The sequence below is a fragment of the Anser cygnoides genome, chromosome 2 (assembly GCF_040182565.1).
Source record: "Anser cygnoides isolate HZ-2024a breed goose chromosome 2, Taihu_goose_T2T_genome, whole genome shotgun sequence".
Lineage (NCBI taxonomy): Eukaryota > Metazoa > Chordata > Aves > Anseriformes > Anatidae > Anser > Anser cygnoides.
In genome coordinates, this window is record NC_089874.1 from 118432001 (window position 1) to 118457207 (window position 25207).

General features: G+C 38.5%; 1 protein-coding gene across 6 annotated transcripts in view; it reads right to left on the reverse strand.

Moving 5' to 3' along the window:
- Window positions 1-25207, reverse strand: part of NOL4 (nucleolar protein 4) — a 189963-nt gene that overhangs the window by 19133 nt on the left and 145623 nt on the right. For all 6 annotated transcript variants that reach the window (XM_013184980.3, XM_048046575.2, XM_013184979.3 and 3 more), the window contains one exon: window positions 18600-18713. In XM_013184980.3, coding sequence (XP_013040434.2) covers window positions 18600-18713 — 114 coding nt within the window. The remainder of the gene's footprint in view (window positions 1-18599; window positions 18714-25207) is intronic.

Consider the following 25207-nt stretch of genomic DNA (forward strand, 5'->3'; position numbering starts at 1 on the left):
TGCCCTGACTCCTCATCCCATCCTCCTTGCTTCTCCAGTTTCATTTTCTACCCTCCATCTCAGTTTTAGTCTTCTTGTTTTATTAAACCCTAATCACACCTTTTCAAACAAATCTCTTGCTCCCTGATACCTGAGTAGCTTCACGTACTCAAGTCCTTTCATTTCCTAGTTTGTATTTCATCAGTGTCACATGCACCGATGGTCCCATCCAAAATTTTCCCTCTTTCCTGGGACTCAATTCAGTCTCCTAATCCTCTGTAGTGTCAAGACCAAACAGAGAGAGCCTTTTTATGAAATGGTAAACATATTTAAGAATCAAACTACCCTTAAAGGACAAATTTTTCCTCATTCTTGAAAATGGATGAAGTTTTCTCTGAAAGAGTTTAATAGATGGGACACATACAGAACAGTAAAAGTAACCCCTGGGAGCTGGAGGTCATGAAGTTATTGTCAAACTGCATACTTGGTACTATAATGGAAAGTGTCAGGTAATCTTAATAGATGATGATACTACCAACTGCTTTGATGACACACATTGTTCTGACTGAACACTGCACCTTTTATTAGCTTTAAATGCATTAAAATAATTCTCTAGGCTTTGACACACCTTTTAATTTTATGACCAATATCCTGGAAGCCCAGACACCTAAATACTATTTTGGCACATCACAGTAGAGTAAATTTTCCTTTAACATGGCAATAAGGCTGTGGACTCACTGTGCTTAGCAATGATGGAAATGGCATTTCCATAAATGATGGATGTGCGTGTTTCTTTTAGTTTTGGTTTCCACTGCACATTCTCCCCGCCCCAAGTTGTTAAGGTTTGTGTTGGGATTCCTGTCCACTACATAAAACCTGCTCAGGATTGGGGATCCCTAAACAAAATTTAAGACACACACAGTTCACTGAGTTTAAAATCCAAATGAAGCTTCATGGTAGTCCTTTTCATTGGCTGACCTTCATATTTAAGGTACTGAATACTTATAGTCCTTTAAAAGAACAACATTTTTTTTTTTTTTAACATGTAGGAGGTACTTTTACAACTGTGATCTAAGCATGGAGCCAAAGCACAGCTTGTAGAAATAGGTAACACCTTTTCCTAGACCAGGAGAAGAACTTCTATGCCCAAAAGATGATCTATTAAAAGATATTACCTTCCCCAGAAATCCTTATTTCTCTTAGAGCACAACAAGAAAAAGCCAGATGTTCAGTTGAAGACAGCACGGTTTCAGAATTTACAATAAGAAAATTGCTGGTACAGGTTTCTGTCCGCAGGCATCCCAATCAATTTGTGTGAAGAAAAGTTAATTTGTTTACTTTGTTGCATACCTCAAAACTATTTTGAATGAAGTCCTACAAAATTTCCAGTCCACATATTTAGGTATTATTAATCCAAAATTAACATCTACCTGAGATTTCAGCTTACCATAACAGACCTACAGCTGAAACCCGAAAATTGAATTGCCAGAATCTTTATAGTCTGTTTAGGAAAACATTTAAAACACACCATACATGTGTTTTATCTGAGGGGCAAAATTATTCAAGGCAGATACTTATGCTGAGTATTTCTCCACCTCTCAGGCTGGTCACAGTACTCTTTAAAATGATGAATCAACTGAGAGTCCTGTAACCTGTTGTCCAAAATCATCATGACAAATAGATTCAAAAAATAATTGCGCCTCTGGACAGATTCCTTCCACTTTAAATCTAGTCGTCCTTCATAAAAGACATTCCAGATCTTTGTCAGAGGATAAAGCAATAGAATTATGGATGAGGTCTAAGCACAGCCAGGAGAGAGACTCCTGTGTTTTTCCCCAGAAGTAGTGAGAATAAATTTATGGCTAAAATCAAACACAAAGACAAGTCCAAATAATCTCACAGGACTCATGCCAGATATTCTTTACACTGGGAAGTGTTTTGACAATTCAGCAGTGGACTTACCGGTGAAATCAAGAGGACTCTAAATACTGTTCTCGTGCATACACCCTATTTCTTCTCTTGAAAGGAACATATTTCTATTTCCATCCTCCGTATTCAAATCTAAACTATATTTTTCCTGACCATTCTCCCTGACCACTCATTTTCTTCACTTTTACATACTTAAGACAAGTATGTAAAAAACTTATGAAAAGGCTTGTTCTTAGGAAATATTCTGGCACAGACATAACATCATATGAAAAAGTGCTGGTAGCAAGCAGATGCAAGACTATCAAACACTACTGCCAGAAGTGTTACTAATGATTTTGCTATGAAGTCTGGTATCAAAATGATTTTCTGTGTTTTAGAGACAGAAATGATAAACGCTCTTTTCTTTTCAGATAGCGAGGAAATATTGCATTAGTCTACTTAAGCTAAATCAGCTGTAATACAGAGCCTGGTTATGTACTCAAACTCCTTGTAATAGGAATGGAGTCATGCGGGAACTTGAAAAGCATCTATCAAAATGCTGAGTTAGCTGCCAAAAGTTCAAGGATCTCCAAACTGTCCCCCTGACACAGGCTATAGTGCAAAGAAAGCAAAACACCATGCTACAGTTGCAGATTAGAAGGGCAGTAGGTTCCTTTTGCTTTTAGGTTATTAACACTGGAATGAACTGCCAGCATCAGTTCTGTCACCAGGCATCAAAACTGACACAAGACAGTGTCTGACAAGACATGAAAGCACGAGACTGACATGAAAAAAGAAGATCAAAATAAAAAGGTGCTATTGTGTGGAAAAATGAACCTTAGTCTCCTTATTTCTGACAGAATGACACATTATTTGTAGACTGGAATGGGTATGTTAACCTTAAATAACAGGTTAGTGTTTTCACACAGAAGCATTTGAGTCTGTTTTTTTCCACCACTGCCACTTCACCCGCAGAAAGAAAACTTTTGGAAGTGGTGCTCGGACTGTTACAAGGAACCGTCAGAGAATCACTTTTGTTGGAGTGATAGCAAAGCAGAGGGATCATTTTTCATGGCCTGTCAGCTTTAGCCAGTTCATTGTCTACTGCGATAGCAGAAGAGCAACGTGAGCTTTCAGAGGTCACCTGTGCTGCTGGTTGAGCGTGGAAGCACGGACAAGCTACTGTTATAGTTTAGATAACTGTGATGCAAAGCCACTGAGGAAAGAGAAACTGGGTTCTTCTAAAGGGCCAGGTCTCTCCCTGTTCAAACTGAGAAGAATAGCTTTTACCTTCTTCTGTGGTGCTTGAGGTAAACTCACTGTTCTTTAGCGAAGATCTAGATAGCTGATTTTTCCATATGCTTTCCCCTGGAAACCGTCATGCAAGTTTAATTTATCTATTGCCCCTGATGTTCTCGTCTTAGGCTGCAGTTACCCTTCTTCATAAGACATTTGAGTATTTCCTGATCTATTAAAGAGGGAAATCTGAAACTTGGACATGGCCATGCTTTTATTTGTCTAGTGTTTTAATGTACAAAAAAAAATAGCTAATGGTTTCTCAGCTAACAGTATTAATTGAAAATGGCTCAACATATAAAACAGGGGCGTAGTGCAAGACTGCATAGCACTGCAGTGTATGCACAGCATTGACTTCCTCAATGTAATTTTTAATAACATGTCCAGTGGTGGCTGGCACCAGATTATAAACATTTACAGGCATCTTAACAGGTGGAACTAGATTCAGCTTGATTATGTAAATTGTACTAATGCCTTTGAGTTTTGGCAGAACTCCTCTATGTCTGTGGTATATTTCACAAAATACATATGACATTTATCATGGAGGAAGTCCCCTTCGTTTCAGTTCAGACAAAGGTACCATGCAAAGAGCAGGAAAGCCCTCAGAACTACAATTTTCTGCTTTGTGGAAGAAGATGAGAGAAGTGGAGGCATGTGGGGCTTTTGCTCTATCCCCGTTGTACCAGCAGAGAGAAGAGATTTGATAGGGCCCAGGTCTCACAGATCTTTTTCTTCTCTTAGGACAGGCAGAAACAGAGGCAGATTTTTACTCTGACCTGAAGAACAGCACAGCATGGATCTTGCCTCAGGCCTTATGATAAATTGCCGATTTAGGATTTGTTTTAGCTGTTGACCTTGAGAATCACCATGTCCTTTATATGAATCTCTGCATCAATTCTCAGCCAACATTTTGCTGTAAAGTAAAAGCAGTTTTCTGTAGGAGACTCCATCACCAAGTCCTTCAGCCTGCCACAGAGGATAGGATTAGAAAGAATATGAAATTTGCCTTTCTTGGCCATCTCCCTCAATCTTGCATCCTAAGACAGCTCAAAACATGGGACCAAGGGAGCAAGGGATCAGGGCTTGCTGAGCAAGCTCCTAAGAGACCTCATTTGGTAAGTGCCTGATCCCAAATGTGAAGCACCATGGTCTAGGATGCCCCTGCTAAAATGAGATTAACTGAAAGTCTGAAGAAAATACAGGTAAAACTTCAGTGGAAATGAAGCACGGGTTTCTGACCATGGGGAAAAAATAAAAAAATATATATCTATGTGTCTGTGTATCTCTTAGAGTCCTTTCAAAGCCAACTCCTTTGCAGCAGCTAGCACCTAGAAGAAAATGGCTATGGATCATTTTTGCTTATTCTCATTGACAAGCAGTACAAACACAGAAGCCAGAATACCTGACCTTTCTTCAAAACAGAAACAACATAAACCGCATGAAAACAATGTTATCTTTTGCTATCCCATGAGCAGTTTTGCCTGCAGGTAATGGTGTTGAAGGAATCAATGTACTACTGAAACTGATGTATGATGACAAAGATGTAGCGGTACTTGCTGCTGACCCAGAAGGATGCAAACTGAGAGAAATCCCTCCTTTGCAGCAAACTCTTATTCAGAACAAGCCTAGCCATGCCTCAGGCAACTCCACTTTTATGATCACAATCAAGATTTTTTTTCCTGTGTTTTTCATACTTGTGTGTGCTGTCCTCAAGAAATTACCTCAGTGACACTCTCCTGTAACAAGAGACTTTTCCATTCCCCCTTGCTACCATGCCATTTTATGGTGATTATGATGGGCAACATGTTCAGCCAGGGTAGGTGAACATTACTTCACTGAGTGCAGGAGGACTGTGGCACCAGAGCACCAACAGAGAAAATTTTAAAACTCGTGAATCAAATGTTGAGGGAGGGGGAACAGGGAAAAGTGTGTGGGAGTAGTGGAGCAATGCTAGTGCCAGCTTTGCAGATTTATTACTACAATATCATCACGGTCAACATAATTAAACCTCCCACTATAGGTCTCCTTGTCTGGTGCATTACAACTGATATCACTCCCACCACTGACAGCATATTTTCTTGACACAAAACAGCTTTCCATACACCTGCTAGCTCTAGGGTATGGAAATGCAACTTCTCAAAAAGGTTTTATTGGAAAATTATGGAGTATGATTTGGACTTTTAGAGCTTTTTCCTATTTCTCTTCTGTCCTACACTTTCTTTTAATATTACATATATTAGTCTTTGTGACAGTGGGAACGGACCAAAGCACTTTCTATTAAATCCTAAATGAAATTCTTCTTCATTTAGAAACAGAAGATGATAGCCTAGACATGAAGAGCTTGAAGTCAACATTGAATTAAGTTCCTCAGTTTCACCTAATTAAAAATATCTCTGTGTTCTGCCTTGAAAAGAAAAACAACAAACAAAACCACCACCACCACCAAAAACCAACCCACCAACCAAAAAAAAAAAAAAAAGCCCTGGAGATTCCAGCATATTGCCATATTTACAGTACGGTGTCTCTTCCACAGGTAAATTCTCATGGAAGTTACAGATAGTTGTCTTACAAAAACTTTTTTTTTTTTTGTCTTAAAATAGAGAGTGAACAATTGCTTTCCTGTACGCATTTAATGACCGGTTCTTGTTTTCAACAGTAGGCTCAGATATTTTGAAGTGCTGTGCCCTGTGGTTCACACATTTGATTGGTAACTACTCCATTTCAAATCTTCCTTAAAACTTGTACCATGTTTTTGAAAACCAAAATTCTTTCTATTAATTGAGTACATGATGCCTGTTTTTAAACGCTGCCTCAGGTACATCTTGACTTTTACAGTTAAACAAAAACAACAACAAAGAAAATAGAAAATATATTTTAAAAATCAAAGGTATCTTAAAAAACAACAACAAAAAACGCCATCACTACCAAAAAACAACCGCCCCACCCTGTCTCGAACTATTTAGTAGCAGGAAAATGTTTTACTACTGAAGAAGACCTACTCTAAATTTTTGACTGAACTCGGTGCATATCCTTTGACTTTAGTTGTGTATTTTAAAAGAAGATTCAGTAGATAAGAAACGATGCTTTGGGGTACGGCCTTTGATTCCACAGTCATCAAACCACAGTCACATAAGCAGTAGGAAGAAACAAAGAAATGAACTTTGACCGGTCTTTGGAGGATGCACTGTCTGATTTGCTTCATTAATGGAGACAGTAAAACTGAAGCTTAATATGAAATACCATGAGTAATAAGCATGAAATTTGTGCACTGCAGTACAAATCTGTTCCCCAAATATTCTCATTTCAAGGGAGGATTCATCTGGCACAATGCCTGGGCTGCTGGCCACAGCCTGCCTGGCTGCCTTGCCCTGTGCCTAGCCTCTTTAGCATCTGGTGCTGCTCCCAGGCAATGCACTCAGTTCCTGCTCTCACAGTTGTTTTTTTTTAGTTTTTTTTTTCTTGGAAAAATATGTTTCTAAATATAGTTTAGGGACATCAAGCCCATTGTTGAATTACAAACAAGTTCCTGCTACCAAACAGAAGCAGTCTGTGCATATATTTCCACATACATTTTCTGTGTGAGGAATTGCAGTGTTCTGAGGCATACAACTGAATCTATTGTGCAACTGATGCTTTGAATTTAGGAGTAATTTGTCATTGTTTAAAGTCTTCTAAATCTACTAATTCATTAAGCAAAACCAAAACACACTACTCTTCCCTTGAAAAATAAGTGCTTGCACATGCACACTGGGTTTGCCCTGATTTCATTAAACTGGATCAAATTCTATATGATAACAAGGATTTACTTCCAGAAACATCATCTTCTCTCTCTGCTATAAACAGGAGGGTGTGTGCAGTGAATTCATTAGCTAAACATGGGAAAGGAAAGAAAAAAAAAAGAAAAAAAAAGGATTTTTTTTTTTATTATGTATTTATGCTAGAAACATCAGACAGACTAGAAAAAGCTTCACACTTAATGTCATCTTTTCATGTGAAAGGGAGGGATAATTAAAAATCTCTATATTCCTGGCTTTCAGCATGGGAACAGGAAGAACAAAAGGCCTGATTCCAATCCCTGCATCTTTGGGCCTGAAGAGGAAACATATCTACATTTCCACTGGCTTTTCCTCTTCTATCTGCTTGACAGGAGACAAATATAGAAGACACAGGGAAGACAACTGTTTTGGTCCCTGTTCATTTGCATTCCACCTGCAGTAGAAAAGGGGATAAGGTTGTTTTAAAGTCATTGTCCAAAAAACAACCTGACACTCCATTTCTGAGCCTTCAGATTTACCAGCCTCCAAAACAGTAAACTTACATTGGCATCAACTTTAATTCATACAGCAGCTCTGGGTGTTTAAAATGTTCTCTGAAGTCAGCAGCCTGAAATTCAACCATATATGCTAAGCACGAAGAGCCTGGAAAAATAAAGCTTTTTCTAATTTAACGATCTCTGTATCGAGGTGAAAAATTACGTGCTCACCTTAAGTCCTCAGTGTAAATCCAAGGCATGAAATTATTTGCAATTGCATGCCTTGCACATTATTCCTTTCCAATACATGTAGCAAATTTAACGTAGGTTGTGCTGGAGTGTGGCAGGAGGGGGTTGCCCTGTGATACTCAGCAGTCCCTTCCAGCTGCATCTGCTAATAGCACAACCCTATCCAGCACTGCTGAAATCAGGAATTTTGCCACTGACTTGAAAGGCAGCAGAATTTAAAATTACAATGCATACTGCTTATTTTCTTCCCCTTGACAATATGGCCAGTGCATTGTGGGTAGGAAGCCGAGTTTCCCAATACTGGTACATAATTTGATCTCTTGACAATAATTCACATGCAGCTAAATGGTGCCTGCATAACATTTTGTGCCTCAGTGGTTAAAGCATATCATTTGCAACCACAAAAGCAAACCATAGACCAACTCAGAAGTAAAATAATCATTAGGTGGGGAAATGATGGAAGTGCACCAGGCCTGAAATGCAGACTGGCATGTGAGTATCCAAGGACAGTAGTCTTCTTACCGATCATTTTGAACACAGATAAAATAAGTATTGAAGTACAGAAATTGGTCCAGTCCCTGTTAAATACCAAATCACAAGGAGATACCTGAACACACACAAAAAAACGTATTATTAATAAAGATTTCATATGAGTCATTGAACTCTGCAAGTTAAAGTGACTTTTGTCTTGTGCGGTTTTTAGGATGCCAGTTCCTATTTGGCTGCTTTATATTAAGTGAACCGTCTGTTTCCCTTTGCTCTTTTCTGTTATCTAAGACTCCACAAGCCTCCCATTCTGAAGCAAATATCACTTTGAGTTGGAATTTTTCAGGTCTTATGGAAATACACAGCAGAGAAAGGATGTGGCCCCATCCCTCATCCCTCTGCAGTGCTGACGTTTGTGGTCAGCATCGATGAAGCAACTTTTCTTTCCCATCCTCCAGAGCAACTTATGCTCCATGAAACCCTAGAGGAAGAGTACCCTACTCCACCTCTTAAAAGGATGTATAGCTGACGTGCTCTTCCTGCATACTGAAGAGCTGTGGCAAGGACTCAGTCTCCCTGAAACAAGACCACTTCCTCATGCTTGCTGAATTCGTGGCTTTCTGTCATAGAAGTGCTGCCTCAAAGGGCATTCTCCAGCTTTCCACTAGGAGACATTTCTGCATAACTCCCTTTTCTGTAACCAGTATTGTCCAAATTTGCCCTGGATATGAAAACAGACAACATAAATAACAGAATAAAGAGAGCGTTTAAGAGTCCTACTATTTGTTTCTTCCTTCCTCTTAGGAGCTGCAGTATTCATTGATCAGGAAGGAGAACAACACACAGTGACACAAATGTATATCCTTCTTCCTTCTTTCCTGCTGTCTGAATTGTAATACAGGAAATAACTGCTCAGCATCAAGATTTAAAAGCCGTGAATTAATGGCACAGCTGAAACAGAAATTCTGTCTTCAAATATAAAGGTTTAAAGGTCTTTTTTCCCCTCACTGCCAAAAACCAGGTAGAGTAATCCTGAAATGGAGGTCCATGCCCTCCCTGCAATTCAGATTTTTAATTAGTTTCTTCCAAAACAGTTTTACAATTCCCTGCAATTTGTCTACCAATAATTTCCTTCTCTCTTAATAGAGACACAAACTATTCCTGGTCTGCAACAGCCAGGCTTTTTTATTGTTGTTAATAAAACTGTGCTTGAAGAGTCTTTTGTTAGGTCAACCCCCTTGTTACATACAGAGAAACAACACCAGAAAATGCATGGAGGCAGATCATTAACATCTCCTTACAAACCTCAGTTTCTTTAAAAATGAACATTTAGTAATTAGACATAAATGGAAGGAAACACAGTAGCTGTGATCTCCAAGTGGCAGTATGTGTGTGCATTTATAAATATTCAGATGTATTGTATTAGCACAGAACCTGCATCCAGTCTGCAACTGGCACTTGTATCAAGCTGCTCTATTCAGGTTGCTGCTATGACAACTATCCAGAGGCAAATGTCAGGTCAGCTCCCAGCATATGTGTCTAGGCCATAATTGCATTGTCAGAAACCTAATAGCCACCTACTCTTACTCCTCTAACAGCTAAAAGCAATGTTGTTAAAATTACTAAATGTTGCAATAGTCTTAACCCCTTATTCATATGCTACTAAAGCATTGAAAAGTTTAGATTTGCCTCCCTTTTGTCCCCCAAACTAGAATAGGGGAGAAGAATGTGTTTTTAAAGGGCCTATTTGCAAATTTATGTTCGTTTACATTTCAGTGTAAACCTGGGATCGTTCCACTTTCTCTTCCTTGAGGACTAGGTATTATCTTTTGCTCCACCATGACCATTACAGATTATTGATATTTAATTTGCCTGACTATAAATCACAGTGGGGGGGATCATAGCTGCCCCCTTGCTGAGAAGTTTCTTCAAAACATATTCAATGTTTATCATGTTATCAGCTAAGTTCTAAAGAATTGCTTCATAACATCATAGTGCATCACAGTGACTTGCTCTTATCAACTTGAAAAGCTCAAATAATCAAAGATTCTTTTACTGAGTTCACCTTTTATAATTAAACAGGTAGCTTTCATAGGGCTCAGAAATATCACCACACATTTATCCTAATCTTACTTATCCTAATTTTAAATATCTTTTAACATAACTATATATATATATAATGTTTATATTGAGGGAACTTTTGGAGATACCTCATAGGGAGGGAAATAATGAAAGTGGAGATAAAGATGAAGAAAGTAATATTGCAAAGTTGTCTTGCAGCTATCTCCAAACATGATCTGATATGAAGAATTAAAGTCTGCATATAACTGGTTTGTTCAGTGGAAGGGAAATTGTTTCCCATGTGCACATGGAGTTGTACACATAGCTTAATAGCCTCATTGTATTACCTCTCATTTGCTTTGCAGGTAGTGATAAAGAATTGTTAAATTAAATCAAACTAAACCACTTGTGTGTTTTACAAGAAAAGTATTATTCCATTTGCTCTGTGCAGCAAAGGTATGAGGACATCACCTTTCATAGCCTATAAAGTTGTCTGACTTGTTATTTTCAGCTAGTGTCTGGAATGAAAGGAAACCATACATTCTTTACATTTAGTTTTTTAAAAATTAAAATGCAGTATTTTTTTTCTTATCATGTATGTTCTATAAAGTAATGACTGTCAAGCATTCTGTGGAGAGCCTACTATTTCAAAAAGCACAAGCTTCAGCTGAGAAATGCCTTTGTTAGGATGGGAGATATGTAAGATAGCTTTCATTTTCCTCTGAGCTTAAACTCTCTTTCATCTCAACTTGTAATTTGCTGTGTAACTATAAAAGAATCATACATCGCATATCCTATTACTTAGGGCGTAAGGATAGAAGAAGCGTGTGTAGCTTACTCCTTTAGATATCCAAAAAACTCTGCATGCTATGGTAACCTTTCCATGACACTATTCACTGAAATGGAGGTCAAAACTGCTAGAATAACATGGACCCTCCTCTTTGAGGAAAGAACCCAGTCCATTGGTTTTGCAGTCAAATGAGACCACTATTCTACCTACAAATATAATAATGAATTCTTAAGGGTCCACATTCCTAAGTAGCACAAATCACCAATGAAGCTACATCAATTTTCTAAATGATCTGGCTATCTATCTATAAAGTCTATAAAAAGGCTCATACACTTCTAGAGACATAATATTCTATGATTCAGTTGTTCTACTTTCTGCTATCTATCTTCCCTCCTTTCTCCCAGATGCTCAAATTTTGTCTTGATCCCCCAAACCTTATTTCAGTTAGAAGGAAAATGCTCATTCATAAATTTTGCATCATGACAGCATGTGAAAAGAATCAGTTCTAAGGGACAAAATAATGAAACATAAGGCGCTTGTAATAAAAAATAAAAATAAAAACACCATCCAACCACTTTGTCCCATAAAAGTAAAGACATTTTCTTCCTTGTATTGTTCTATTTGCTTTTCCAAAGGAGGATTTCAACTTTTCATCATCCCTAGGAAAATTAAAAGTGCAGGTGCTTCTCACATGCACATATCAATGTTAATAAACTCCTATTTGCTCGTAGATCTTCCCTTAAAGAATTTTCCTTGTTTTTTTTTTTTTAATTTCAGAAAGAATGGTAACAAGGCTAAACCACCTGCACTTTTTTTTTTTTCCACAGAGTATCTGAACTTTGTTTACATGGCAAAGGCTTAGTAGCAGGGTGCTGAAGAAGTGGCCTCTGTGACCAGAGCCATGCAGTTGCCCCATGACAGATCAGAGCCAGCTCCAGCTGGCTCCAAAGAGACCTGCCACTGGCCAGAGCTGAGCCAGAGAGCTACGCTGGGTGGGCCTCTGGGATTTAAGAAAGGGAAAGAAAATGCTGTGCAACAGCAGCTGGGAGAGAGAGGGGTGAGAGCCAGCCCTGCAGAACCCAGGAGATGCTCCAGGCAGGCAGCAGCAGTTCCCCTGCGGCCTGTGGAGAGGCCCCTGGTGGAGCAGGCTGTCCCCCTGCAGCCCATGGGTCCCACACGGAGCAGATCTCCACGCTGCAGCCCGTGGAGGAGCCCCCGGTGGAGCAGGTGGATGTGGCCTGGAGGAGGCTGCGGCCCATGGAGAGCCCCCGCAGGAGCAGGCCCCGGGCCGGAGCTGCAGCCCGTGGAGAGGAGCCCACGCAGGAGCAGGGGGTCTGGGGGGAGCTGCTGCCCATGTGGGGGACCCGTGCTGGAGCAGTTTGCTCCTGGGGGATGGACCCCGTGGTACGGAGCCGTGTGGGAGCAGTTCTTGAAGAGCTGCTGCCTGTGGGCAGCCCCAGCAGGATCAGTTCAGGAAGGACGGCATCCCGTGGGAGGGACCCCACGGGGAGCAGGGGCAGAGAGGGACCGTGAAGGAGCGGAGGAGATGAAGCGTCAGGGACTGACCCCAGCCCCCATTCCCCGTTCTCCTGAGCTGCTCAGGGGGAGGATGTAGAAGAGGGTGGATGGGGGAGGGAGGGTGGGGGTAGTAGTTTTAGTTTGCTTTTAGTTTCTCACTGCTCTAAACTGTTAGAAATAGGCAATTGATTTTATTAATCTCCCTGTGCTGAGTCTGTTTTGCCTGAGACGATAATTGTTGAGTGATCTCCCTGTCTTTATCTCAATCCTTGGGCCCCTTCCATTGTATTTTCTCCCACTTTCCCTTTGAGAAGGGCAAGTAAAAGAGCAGTTGTGTCAGAGCTCAGCTGCCCAGCAAGATAAAACCACCGTAGTACCCTAGCCCAACGCTGCTGCACACTGTTTTATGATGAGGTTTTATAACAACTACATCATGGAAATAACTTTTCTGAAGAAGCAGAGACTGACAAAGGTTAAACTCTTAAAACAAAACTTTCATTTCTGTGTCATGAAACAGAGCCACAGAGCTGAGGCCTCTGCAGCAGCAGCAGCACATAGAAGAGGCATCCCAATCTCAATTCACTGTCCAGGACAGCAATGTCAGGATGACTTTTTCCGGATTTTTCTGGAACCACTCTCCTTTTGCCCAACCAAGACAATATGGTTTGTAAAGTGAGGGATACAATAAAAGAAGTCATCCTCTTCATGATGTGTAATGAATGTATGTAAAGGGAGGTCTGTACTTTACTTCTACTTAATTTATTTCAAGACTCCCTTACTGATATTGTTCTAGAACCTTCACTGCAGACCAGAATCTTCACTTCAAAGCAACTGGTACATACTGAAAATTGCTAGAGTTGTAATGAGGATCTTGAAGGATTACCCCAAGGGAGCAACCCAAGACACCACTCAGAAGCACAAGAAACCATAAGGACTCAGATAATGCGTCTTCTATTTTTGATTGAAGCATGTAACAAAAGGTCAATCCACTTATTGTTTCTACATTTTTGATCAAATGTGATTAAAAAAAAAAGTCAGTCCTCAAAATTCAAGACTGGAGTTACTCTGTTTTAGAATCTGGACTCCACAGAGATGGTATGGAGAACAACACAAAAGCTCCCTGTTGCCTTTGCACCCTCATTCTTCATATGCACTGTGGAAAATCGACCAAACCCAGGCCAGTGTCTGTAGGCATTTCACATTTTGGCAGTAGTATGAGTAAACCTATACAAATTTCAATATATAAACCTATAAAATTTGTGCAATGGAATAACGTATTTTTAATATCAGGCAGAATTAAAAAGTGGAAGCAACAGAACTCTTCAGTCAGGTAACATATTTCAAATATATAACTTCCAGCACTTAAGCTACAGGCCAATCAACAGAGCTTGATTTCAAGATAATGAAAATGCACTGAAGCTGAAGAGATCACTTGAGTAATATCTAACACAGGCAGCCAAAACACTATCGTCCAAGCTGGTAAACACATTTATATTCCTTACCTAGAAGTCTCTTACCTAGAAGAAACTGACAATGTTTTTACTGTTAGTTTCAAAAACTATGGAAAGATACTATCTCCTTACAGACAATATTACATTGTTTCCAATTATGAAATAAATGGTTGTTATGAAAAAAAAATAATTTTGACAATAAGTAACTGATGCCAGTGAGACCAGCTTCCATAACTTATTTTCAAAATTGGATTTTTGCAGGCAGAATTTTTAAGCCCTTAAAATTTTCCATTATTTTGACTTTTAAGCTGGTTATTTTTGCTGAGCAATAATTGAGATTTTTTTTTAATCAAATCACTATTACTATAGGCAAAGCCATATTTAGTTTGGAAAGTCACATTATTTTACTGATGTACAGACTTGCCTTAGAGACCTACACACAGCATGCTCAGAACTTCCTGCTATGGGACCATGCTGTGCCAGGGAGAGGGGAAGAAACAGAGGAGAAGAAATAATAATAATAAGAAGAAAGAATAAGAGAAATAATAATAAAGAAAGAAAGGGATTTCAAGAAACTGATGAAGTTTTATCTTAATTTCAGGACTGGACATATGACTCATTGTGCTCATAACACAGAGACTCTAATCATCCTAGCACTGGCTAGGTGTCCCTGAGCTATCTGAGTGAGGCAAGGAACGCGAAAGTGGGCTGACACCAACCACATTTGCTAGTGGAGGTGGCTCTATTCAGTGAGGACACTGCAGCTCTTTAAAACACATACTATTCACTCCAGAGAACCTACAAGCCAGAGACAATATACCTGCGGCGGGCACTTTTCAGCAGCATAAATACATAGATATTTTCTGCATATCTGCAGGCAGGGACAGAGAATTAGAGAACGAACAAGTGTGAAAACAAGAGAGTGAACACACAAGGCAGTGTGGCCAGGACCTTCTGATATTCACCCTGGTTTTTAAAAGGATCTGACTGACTGAATTACTGAGTTTCCCTGAAAAGTCCTCCATACATATGCATTAGGTTTTCTATCTATATCTGTAAATGTACGTATGCCATATTCTGAAAAATATATTTCAGAATATTACCCATAAAATATGTATGTATGTTTGTATATCTTCTGAAAGATGGTGATGAGGTTTCAAATTACATCTTGATCTAAGACAGATCTACCCCTCTAGAGGAAAAATAAAAGGCAATCCTTCACTTTGCTGCATGCAATAAAGCATCTTTAATGCAATGCTTCCATTCATGTCTGAGGGGAAGTGCTGAATGAGTGCTCTCACCATACCCTCTTAACAATCTACTTTCCAGAACCATCAAATGTTTGTCCTCTGTTAGAAACTCTCTTGATAAAATTTATGAAGTGGTAATTTTCATTATCTACATCTTTTTTCCCCTTTTCTCCTCCCAAACTTCCACTGAAGGGTCCTTAAAGCCTGAGTCCACCCCATTTGTTTAATGCTCAATATTGAAAATTTACAATTACAAAGCAAAAGTAGAGCTATATTAAGAAGAAAACAAGTTTTCTGTTGGTATGGTTTGGTTTTTAAATTTGTTTTTGTTTTCAAAGCTATAGAACAGTGAAAAAAAAAAAGGAAAGAAAAAAGCAGGGTGAATTGAACCTTCTCGACCTTAGAATCATAGAATCATGGAATTATTAATGTTGGAAAAGACCTCCAAGATCATCTGGTCCAACCATCCCCCTACCATCAATGTCACCCACCACTAAATCATGTCCCTAAGTACCTCATCTACCCTTTCCTTAAACACCTCCAGGGATGGTGGTGAGTCCACCTCTTCCCTGGGCAACCTGTTCCAATGCCTGACTGCTCTTTCTGAGAAGAAATGTCTCCTAATTTCCAACACGAACCTCCCCTGGCACAACTTGAGGCCATTCCCTCTGGCTCTATCGCTAGTTATCTGCGAGAAGAGGCTGAACCCCAGCTCCCCACACCTTCCTTTCAGGAAGTTGTAGAGAGCAATAAGGTCTCCTCTGAGCCTCCTCTTCTCCAGACTAAACAACCCCAGTGCCCTTAGCCACTCCTCTTGAAGACTTGTGTTCCAGGCCCTTCACCAGCTTCATAGCCCTTCTCTGGACGTGCTCCAGGGCCTCGATGTCCTTCTTGTACTGAGGGGCCCAAAACTGAACACAGTACTCAAGGTGAGGCCTCACCAGAGCAGAGTACAGGGGAATGATCACTTCCCTGGTCCTGCTGGCTATACTATTCCTGATACAAGCCAGGATGCCGTTGGCCTTCTTGGCCACCTGGGCACACTGCTGGCTCACGTTCAGGCAAGCATCAACCAGCACCCCCAGATCCTTTTCCTCTGCACAGCTTTCTAGCCACTGTGCCCAAGCCTGTAGCATTGCATGGGGTTGTTGTAACCAAAGTGCAGGAACTTGCTCTATTTAAGAAATAAATCATTGAAAAACTTTCGTTTGGGATATATGTAAGAAAAGTGAATGAAATTTAAAATTAAATAAAAGATAAAAATAATAAAAGATGGATAGAGTCCTTTTTACCTGTAATGGACTGTCCCTGGATACAGGTCTACCTCCCATTTCAGCATGAGAACTGAACACAGTAGTTTGTTTCAAATACCCCAGTCAGATATATTCTGGAATGCTTTGTTCTCAATCTACTTTGTTAATATTATGTACTTGGAATAAATAATTACATTTCAATGGAATTGGGGCTAGAACCAAGGTTTTCTACTTCTTTAATGACAGTCTTAACTACTCCCCCCTTTAGGGTAAGTTTCTTACTGTAGGTTTAATGGAGCTAGCTAACACATTCACATTTTTTTCCAGACAAAGCTATTCAGCAAATTTATCCTGAATTCACAAATAGTTTTGCAAGTACCAAATCTACATCAACTGAGCTAATTTACTGTTTATTGAACCAAATAGCTGGGGCTATTTGCAACTGTCTCCACAATGTTCCTGGAGCTCACTGACAAAAAGAGGAGGGAGCTGAAGGAAGCAGACTCCAATGCCTCTTCTTGGTAGGCAACTTTGCTACTTTAACATCACCTCTGAAAGAAAGATGATCAGTTTGAAGCCATGCTACTGACAAGTTTTGAATTCTGTAAGTAAAAGTAAAGAAACACTTCACCCCTCAATGAAAATCATTACCAAATCCTTCAGTGATAGTAGCACCACAAATAAAAGTAAGAAAAATCCTATTAATATGCTTTCTGACCTCTGTCTACAGCTTTTTCAATGTGCTTGTTTCAACAGCTCTCTGACTCCTTGGAGAGTATTATGGGTTTCTTGTTTAAATCACTCAAAAATTCTGCTTTACCCTGTCTGCACTAAGGAGCCACTATTTTTGTAATTACTGAGGTCAGGTTAGTCTCCAGACAGTGCAATGAAAGTAACTGCTGTTTGGACAAGTCTTTTCTTAGTCTCCTTGGCTAAGGCAAGCACGTTGAGTTTGTAGTTTTCTTTTTTAATTGTTACTTGACAAATCAGAGAAAAATTGACAGCATGTAAAACCTGCACAACCTGAATGAGTACTAAGCCATACTTAACATTACAATGCTTTGACATGTTATTTTTAAATCTTAATGCAAATGTACAGCATTGATGAAAATATTTTTTAAAAAGTATAAAAGCAGAAAAAATATAGCAGTATTCCCTCTCAGATCCTAATTAACAATAATCCAAGTATGGTATTAAGTATCCTTTCTTTAGTTAGGGAAAGACCTGAAAGAAGTCAATGGACTATGTATAAAAAGAAAATGTTCTTTTAAACACTGCATTCCACAAAAAAAAAAAAAAAAAAAAAGGTTCATCTACCATGACTGAGGCATATCTAATGGAAATAAAGCGTAAAAGTTTTTTGCAGTAAAAATGTTAGACATTGACTGTATCCTCAGAGTAACTAAATAATCAAAGTGTAAAACAAGCTACCAGTTTGGCTTTAAAATACTGAAAGAAAACATGTGATTCTTAGCAATTTAAAAACAATGAAATCCTAACACACAATGTAACAGGTGCACAATCACATACAAAAATAAATAAATATTTATACGAGGTTAAAAATCTCACTAGTAAGTCACTTGACAACATTTATGTATAGATATATATATATCTATATCATAATAACTTTTCTTTTTTAGGCAAATAGGTATTTTCAGAAACGTACACAATTTCACCTTACGTTTACAAATACATACAAATATTTGAAAGAGATTATGTGCACAGCTAAACATTCTGACTCATGTATACATGCACATTTTCTGATATCTATGTAACATATATACTGCATGTTCTGTTACCTGTAAGACTAGTAGGCAGATTGCACACTACGTCCTCAAAATCTATAACCATTAAAAAGCAAATATGTAGCATTATCCAGCTGGACTTTAAAAATACACTAGGCACCCTCATACAGCTTATGTAAATATATGTAGACAAAGACATGCTGGCGTATCATTTAAAGAACTACAGCTTTTGTATTTGTCATTACCCTTGCTCGCAAGAAATGTATAAGGGATTGCACCACCCTTCTGCATGGTATCCAATGTAAATGAGTCCAGTGCATTTATAAATATGGATGTGGAAGACCCCCAAGCAAAACAGTACCTGTTGTCTATCCAACCGCATCCTTTTTGCAGCATTTCTGCTTTCACTCTCACAGGCGGAAGCCAGGATACTCTCTGCAACTGCTGAAGTAAGGTGTGAGGGAATAGGTCGTGACTATGAAAGAAAAAAGAAACAGAAATTATTTCTAGCATAATCCACGATATCCTTATCAAAGCACACAAATACCATCACCTAGGCAGGAAAGTCTGCTCATTGAAATGTAGCTTATAGCAACAAAACAGGGAAATGGAACTTGTAAAGATGAAAAATGAAACTAGTTAGATGTTAAAGCTGCAGCTGATCCGCGGATCCATGAGAAGCCCTTTCCCCCCACAGCTCTATTGTCCAGTGTGTTTAGTCTGGCTCATTACGCTGTACTTTGAACAGACAGTGGCATATTCTCTGCGTTCCAGCAGCACCCTGGCCGTCTGATTCTTGTTAAGAAAACTGAGAGGCTTTTTATCCCGTACAGCATGTGACAGAGATGACTATTGGTTTTTTATAGTCATAAAAAACAAACCAAAACAAAACAAAAAAAAAAACAAGTGATAGGACTGAAACATCACTCACAACATAACAGATTGTCAGAACATTTCAGAGGAGTCTCAATCTGTAGTATATGAACATTTGCATTTCTTGCTGCAAAATGACTGATGTGATTAAAATGACTTTTAAAAAATCTGTTTTTCTCTTGATAATGCCAGCCTTCCAACAATGTAGATATTTTGAGGTTCAACTAGATATGGTTCATTTTTCCCATACAAAACCTTTCATTACGAATTTCACAGCATTTACATGCTTTTGGTTAAAGGTGCAATGAATCACAAAAACAAAACAAAAAGAATATTTTATATATTATATGATATATTTTTTGATCTGCTGTCAGTTATGAATTCCAATATGATCTTCCCCACCCATTCATTGAGAAGACTGTTTACACATCTTTTTTCCTAATTACATACCAAACAATCTGGGAGGTGAGGTTCACAATATAAAACTAGTCTTATTCTTTAGTATAAAAAGATATATTAGAACTATCCAGAAAATAAAGAAAATCAGAACAACATCACAGATACAGTTATGTACACATATAATAGCGCACTCCAGAGACTGCAATTTATTAGACCACGTTCTGAACTTCCGTATATTTTCAAAGCTTCATTGACTCAAAAGAACTGTGTGACTTTACAGCTACTGAGGAACTGGCCATATGTGTAGTTTTTTTTTTCTTCTGTTGTTTTGTTTTTGACTGGGTGGGGCTGTGTGTGTGTGTGTGTGTCTGGTTATTTAGGGTTTGTTTGAGTTCCTTTTCTTATTCCCCAAAACATAGTTGTGAACCTGCTGAGAAATGTCATTGAGTTTTGGAAGCAGATTTTGAAGTATTCTGTTCAGCTCTTATACAACCTTAGAACAGATTCATTATATTGGCTCAACTGATTTTATGATTTTCATAATATTCCAGAAACTGTTAGGAGACCATTACTAATATTACATTTTTACCTTTAAAAATTAAAATCCATTTATGGACTTTGAATGTCCTCTGCAGAATGGCAATTGATTATCTCTTGCTGTACCTTCTCTAATGCATGGGACAGCAGTCTGGGACCAGAGGCTGAACTAGCTTTTAGAAATAGACATGGATTTATGGTCTCCATCTCTAGTGCTCTTGGCTTAATTCTCCCCACTCATACAAAACAAGCTCTCTAGCATCAGTAACAGCTGTGTAAGAAAGACAGTCACCAGCAATACTGCAATAAAACATGACATTTGGATTGATTTGACAGAACGAAACCTATTGAACTTGTTTACAGTTCGCACAGCAATGCATTTCCATGCACTTTTGAAAATAAATCATTCAAAAGGTGAAGGACACAGATGTTAAACCCTGGTGTCATTACAAAAGTTAACATTACAGTACATGCAGACACCTTTCTCAGATCTCCAGAGGAGGGAGTAAGCCTTTTAGGGAGGCTTTCACTGACAAAATTATTTTACTTCCCTAGAATGGTGACGTTCTGGTGATGATGATCTGAATATGTTATTGCATCACTTAGCCACGCTAGATTCCTCTCTATATTTGGTGGCCAAGCATCACTATAAATGCCACCATTTTATATATGTTTCAGGTACATCAACTGTTAGCTGCATGGAAGTCTCAGTGTGTTCCTCTAACAGTGGCCACACAATGACGGTCCAGAAAAATGGTGAGTATACACCTGGTTAATTTCTCCAGCTACAGTTACAGCTCAGAGCTACAACCATACATACATACCAGACACATAGAAGGCAATGTATGGGCCCAGAAAATAATGTAATGACAAAAAAGTAAAATGAACTCAATTCCCTAGATTATTTGCTTATGGGAGAGAATGAGTTTATTGAAGTGTTTATTAACATTAAAAATGAGTCACCATTATAACCAAACACTCGTTCCTCTCAAAAAGACTGTAGCAGTTATGTTTGCCACTGAAACATTGAACTCAAAAAATAATACCTGCAAAAATGAATTAAACTCCAAGTAATGGAGTATACTCCTCTTGAAATATGTGTTAACCTGTAATTTCTCACACATCACTGCAGCTGGCTGTTGATATGTTCATGTCAAGAATTATCTAGAATGAACCCTAGGGAGAATGTAATGAATGCATGGTTGAGTCACCTGGGGATTAAAATACTGTAACAATGCACAGGAGGAAAATCATCTGATTAAGGTTCATGCTCTATCAACTCAGCTCAGGCAGAGCCCTAGTCTGGCATTGATTGAGAAGATGAACAGTCTTCTGTCACTAATAGTAGAGCTGTTAAAAAGAAGATTTTCTGGTCCATGAAATGCCATATCTGTGATACGTCAAAAAGATCGATTTTGAAAAGCCTTGCCTAAGAGGGAAAAAACACTTTGAAATAATCTTTTTATTATTATTATTATGTATTTCTAAATAAATTGAAGTCACTGCCCCATCTTCTAAGCTCAAAGGCCCCTTCTGGCTTAGCTTAACTTCCTCATTTTCTATATTTCTGATTATTCATGACCCCTGTCATGACTACCAGCTATAAAGCCAACCCAGTCCCTGTGGGGTTCTGCACATTTCTAAACTCCCTATCCAAGGGTGAGACAGAAAAACCTAGGGAAATGTGACAAAAGCAACATCATTCAATTCTGCAGAAGGGAGCCTGCAGGTCTCAGGCAAACCAGTGTTTTTTAGGCTGCCAGGGTTCTTTCTGCTGATAGCAGAGCTTTGGTTCCTGCATGTTTGAGAGTACAGCAGGAAATGTGGGAGCCATGGAGTCCTTATTTCCAAGGGCTCACAGGCTCCACAAACAATCCCTGGATCCACAACCTGCCCACTGGTCTAGCAGGAAACCAGGTTTCATTTTACTGGACAAATTCATATTTCTTAAAGGGGAGGGGAAAAAAAATTAAAAAAAAATCCTGACCAGCTTTAACTGGCAGAACATACCTACTGTTGTTTGATACATAACATTCACAGCCCCAGCCCCAGACTTGTATTTCTGTCACCTCACAGTGATGTAAATCAGGACATAGCTCTACTGGAACTACCCATGTGTAAAAAAAAAAAAAAAATTATGAACCAAGCCTCTAATCTTTAGTCTATCATCAAAACAAAGAACTCACATGGCAAAATTGTAAGGCAGGATATCATTTTTGTCATTTTGAAACAATGACAGATAGAAAAGAGGCAAGTGGCAATTTTATAGTAATTTTCAGGTGAAGAGATGAATAAAACTTGGATGGAATCTTAAAAAACATCTTAACGCAGACCTTTGCAGAAGACTATACACTTTGGTCCATCACACAGCAGCAGTATACAAAACTCTTCCGTATTTGGAAATGAAACAATGCTTGTGTCTGCACTAAAACAACAGCCACATTTTGAACACATAGTTCTTTGTTTTTGTACTTCTTTTCGGCTGGCACCCAACTCATGTTCAACCCCTAACACAATGTAGGTGAAGAGCATTTTAACAAAACATGTAAGGAAAGTCTGCTAACTTTCATGTACGTGTGGATGCCTCTGTTTCTAACATCTTTTGAAAAGACTGGCATTCAGGAGCTGGTTGAAATTCCCTCAGTAACCCAAAGGAGATGACCAACCACCTCCAGTCCTCTCATATTTGAAACCGCCTTTCAAGGCAGTTTAAATCTGATTCTTGAGACCACCACAGAACCTTAAGATAATGATGATGATGATGACGACAAAGAAACAAGCACACTTAACCACCATACTGGACGGGACATTCTGCATGGTTTTAAGATAAATAATTTTTGTGCAAGTTAATATGAAAACTTCACACAATTAACCCCTTATGTCTTTCTGAAGAAAAAAAAAAAACTATTGGCAAATATATTTTAGCAAATTTCTTCAAGAAAAAACAAATTAGCTGATTTTCCTTTGAAGTCAAATAACCATTGGTCTGCTTTCAAAAACATTAAAACTAATCAAAATATTTCAGAGGAGGTGGTGGTGGTGGTTAGATCTGGCTCTCAATAATTAAAGCTCTTAAAACAAGATTTCTGGAGTGATGGAGTAGTTCTGCAAACTTGTTGATTTTTTCCATACTTGAAATCAGGAATCTTTGGCCAAGATCCTCTAAAAAATAACTCTATTAATATAATCTGTGGTTCCCTAACATAACAGAGGCTGGTACTTTTAATATGCTGAAAAATACCTATTTTGTGGCACACATCAACTATATGCAATATCACCAGGTCTGCTGTTTGAAGTGATGTGCCTTTTCAGTAATGTTATGGGAAACATAAAATGCCCTTTTTGCAATGTTCACATAATTTGTTTCTATATAGAATCAAAAAAAAAAAATAAAAAATAAAAGAAAGTCATTTTCTAATTTCAAATGTGCATTTGTAGTACAAGTCTACCAATTACAGATATAATACAGGGACTATTTTCAGTCTAAACCACTAACTAGGATCAGTGTATTCACCAGAAAGATGTTTCTAACCTGCTGTGTATGCTGTCCTGTGGTTACAAAACTGTTGCCTGTAAAGTTACTGCATTAGCATTTTCTGTTAGGTCTAGTATTTCCTTCTAAATAAAAGCCAAACTTTTCATACAGGAGCTTGGTCTAGGTACTCTGACACACTTTACACAGGTCTGACTCAGTTCTGAAAAAAATCAGCTATCAATTATTTCAAAAAACGGGCACACATGCACACCTGGTAAAACACAAAACTTTATATCCTGGCATTTGTGCATAAATACTCCCTTGTAGTTTAGGTCAATTAACACCGGAATGGAGAATCTTGGCGTATAAGACAGTTGCAAGCACGTAAACACGCAAGCTACTTTCTTTTGTTCATAGAGACTCTAACAACTAATATAAATGTGTGAATGAGGACATATTTTAACTATTACTCAAACATGAAAACAAATTTTCCAAAGCAATTGGCCATCCAAAGGTGAAGATGAATGCCTAAGATGTCTTGCTGGCAATTACTGAGTTTTTCCAGAGGCACCCAAGCAGTCTGCATTCCCCACACTGCAAAGCTCCCTACTGCTTTCCTGCATGTCAGCTTTTCCTTATGCATCATAAACCAGTTCATTGCCAAAATGAAATATTATGCCACAAACCTTTCATAATAACGTATCAAGATCTAAGACAATGTGTGAAAATCCCTAACATATATCTAATAACAGTGTGCAATCCTTAATTAGCAGCTTTTCACAGAAAATTTCCACAATACCTTCTAAGAAAGGGTATGGGTTATCTTCAATGAGATTTTTTTACTCAGTGTAATGCAGTTGTATGGCACAGAACCATCCTACACCGCACAGTTAAAAGGATTCTGAAAAAATTCTGCAGAGTATTTTTAAATTTACACAGTAAAGTATGGTACTGCAGTCTGTTGGATGTAATTTTGTAATTATTTAGAGAACTATGAAATATGAACAACCGGAGTGGCATTTTAACACTTGCAGCAACTGTTTCTGACTGGGTTTTGTTGTATTTTGCTCAGTCTTGCAGCCTGCAGTGAAGCTGCAATAAATACTCAATTGTAACACCTTCTAAGGAATTCAAAGAAACAACTAGAAGTATTTTTTTCCTAAGAGGTAGAGAAGGCTTTTTGAAATGTTCAGTTATAATCATACCACTTTTTAAAAGTTTTCAGCTTTAAAGCACATTTAATTGAAACATTGCATATTGCACATTGATTTGACAGCACCTAAATACCTAACAGATATATATAAACCAACATATCCATATTCCTGTGTTAAGGAATTCCCATAAGTTAAGCAACTGATATTTTTCAGCCAACTACTTTTCTCCTGTTGCTGCTGCCCCTACATATGGAGCCAAGTCCTGGTCCACTTACATAAGAAAGCATTTTCACTTGGGCTAGTGGAAATTTTAATTATTTTTTGTTAATAACAGAAATAAGATACATCTAACTTAATCTGCATAAAACCTGGGTATTTTCGTCCATACTAGTTATCTAGGCTCCTTTTTCATTTCTTTTAAAAGACAGGTATCTCCAGAAGTTGACTCTCAAGACAGCTGGGGATAGTTTCTCAGGAGAGTGTCATCTATGGACTTCACTGATTGCTGAGGGAGCCCCTCAACTAATTTTT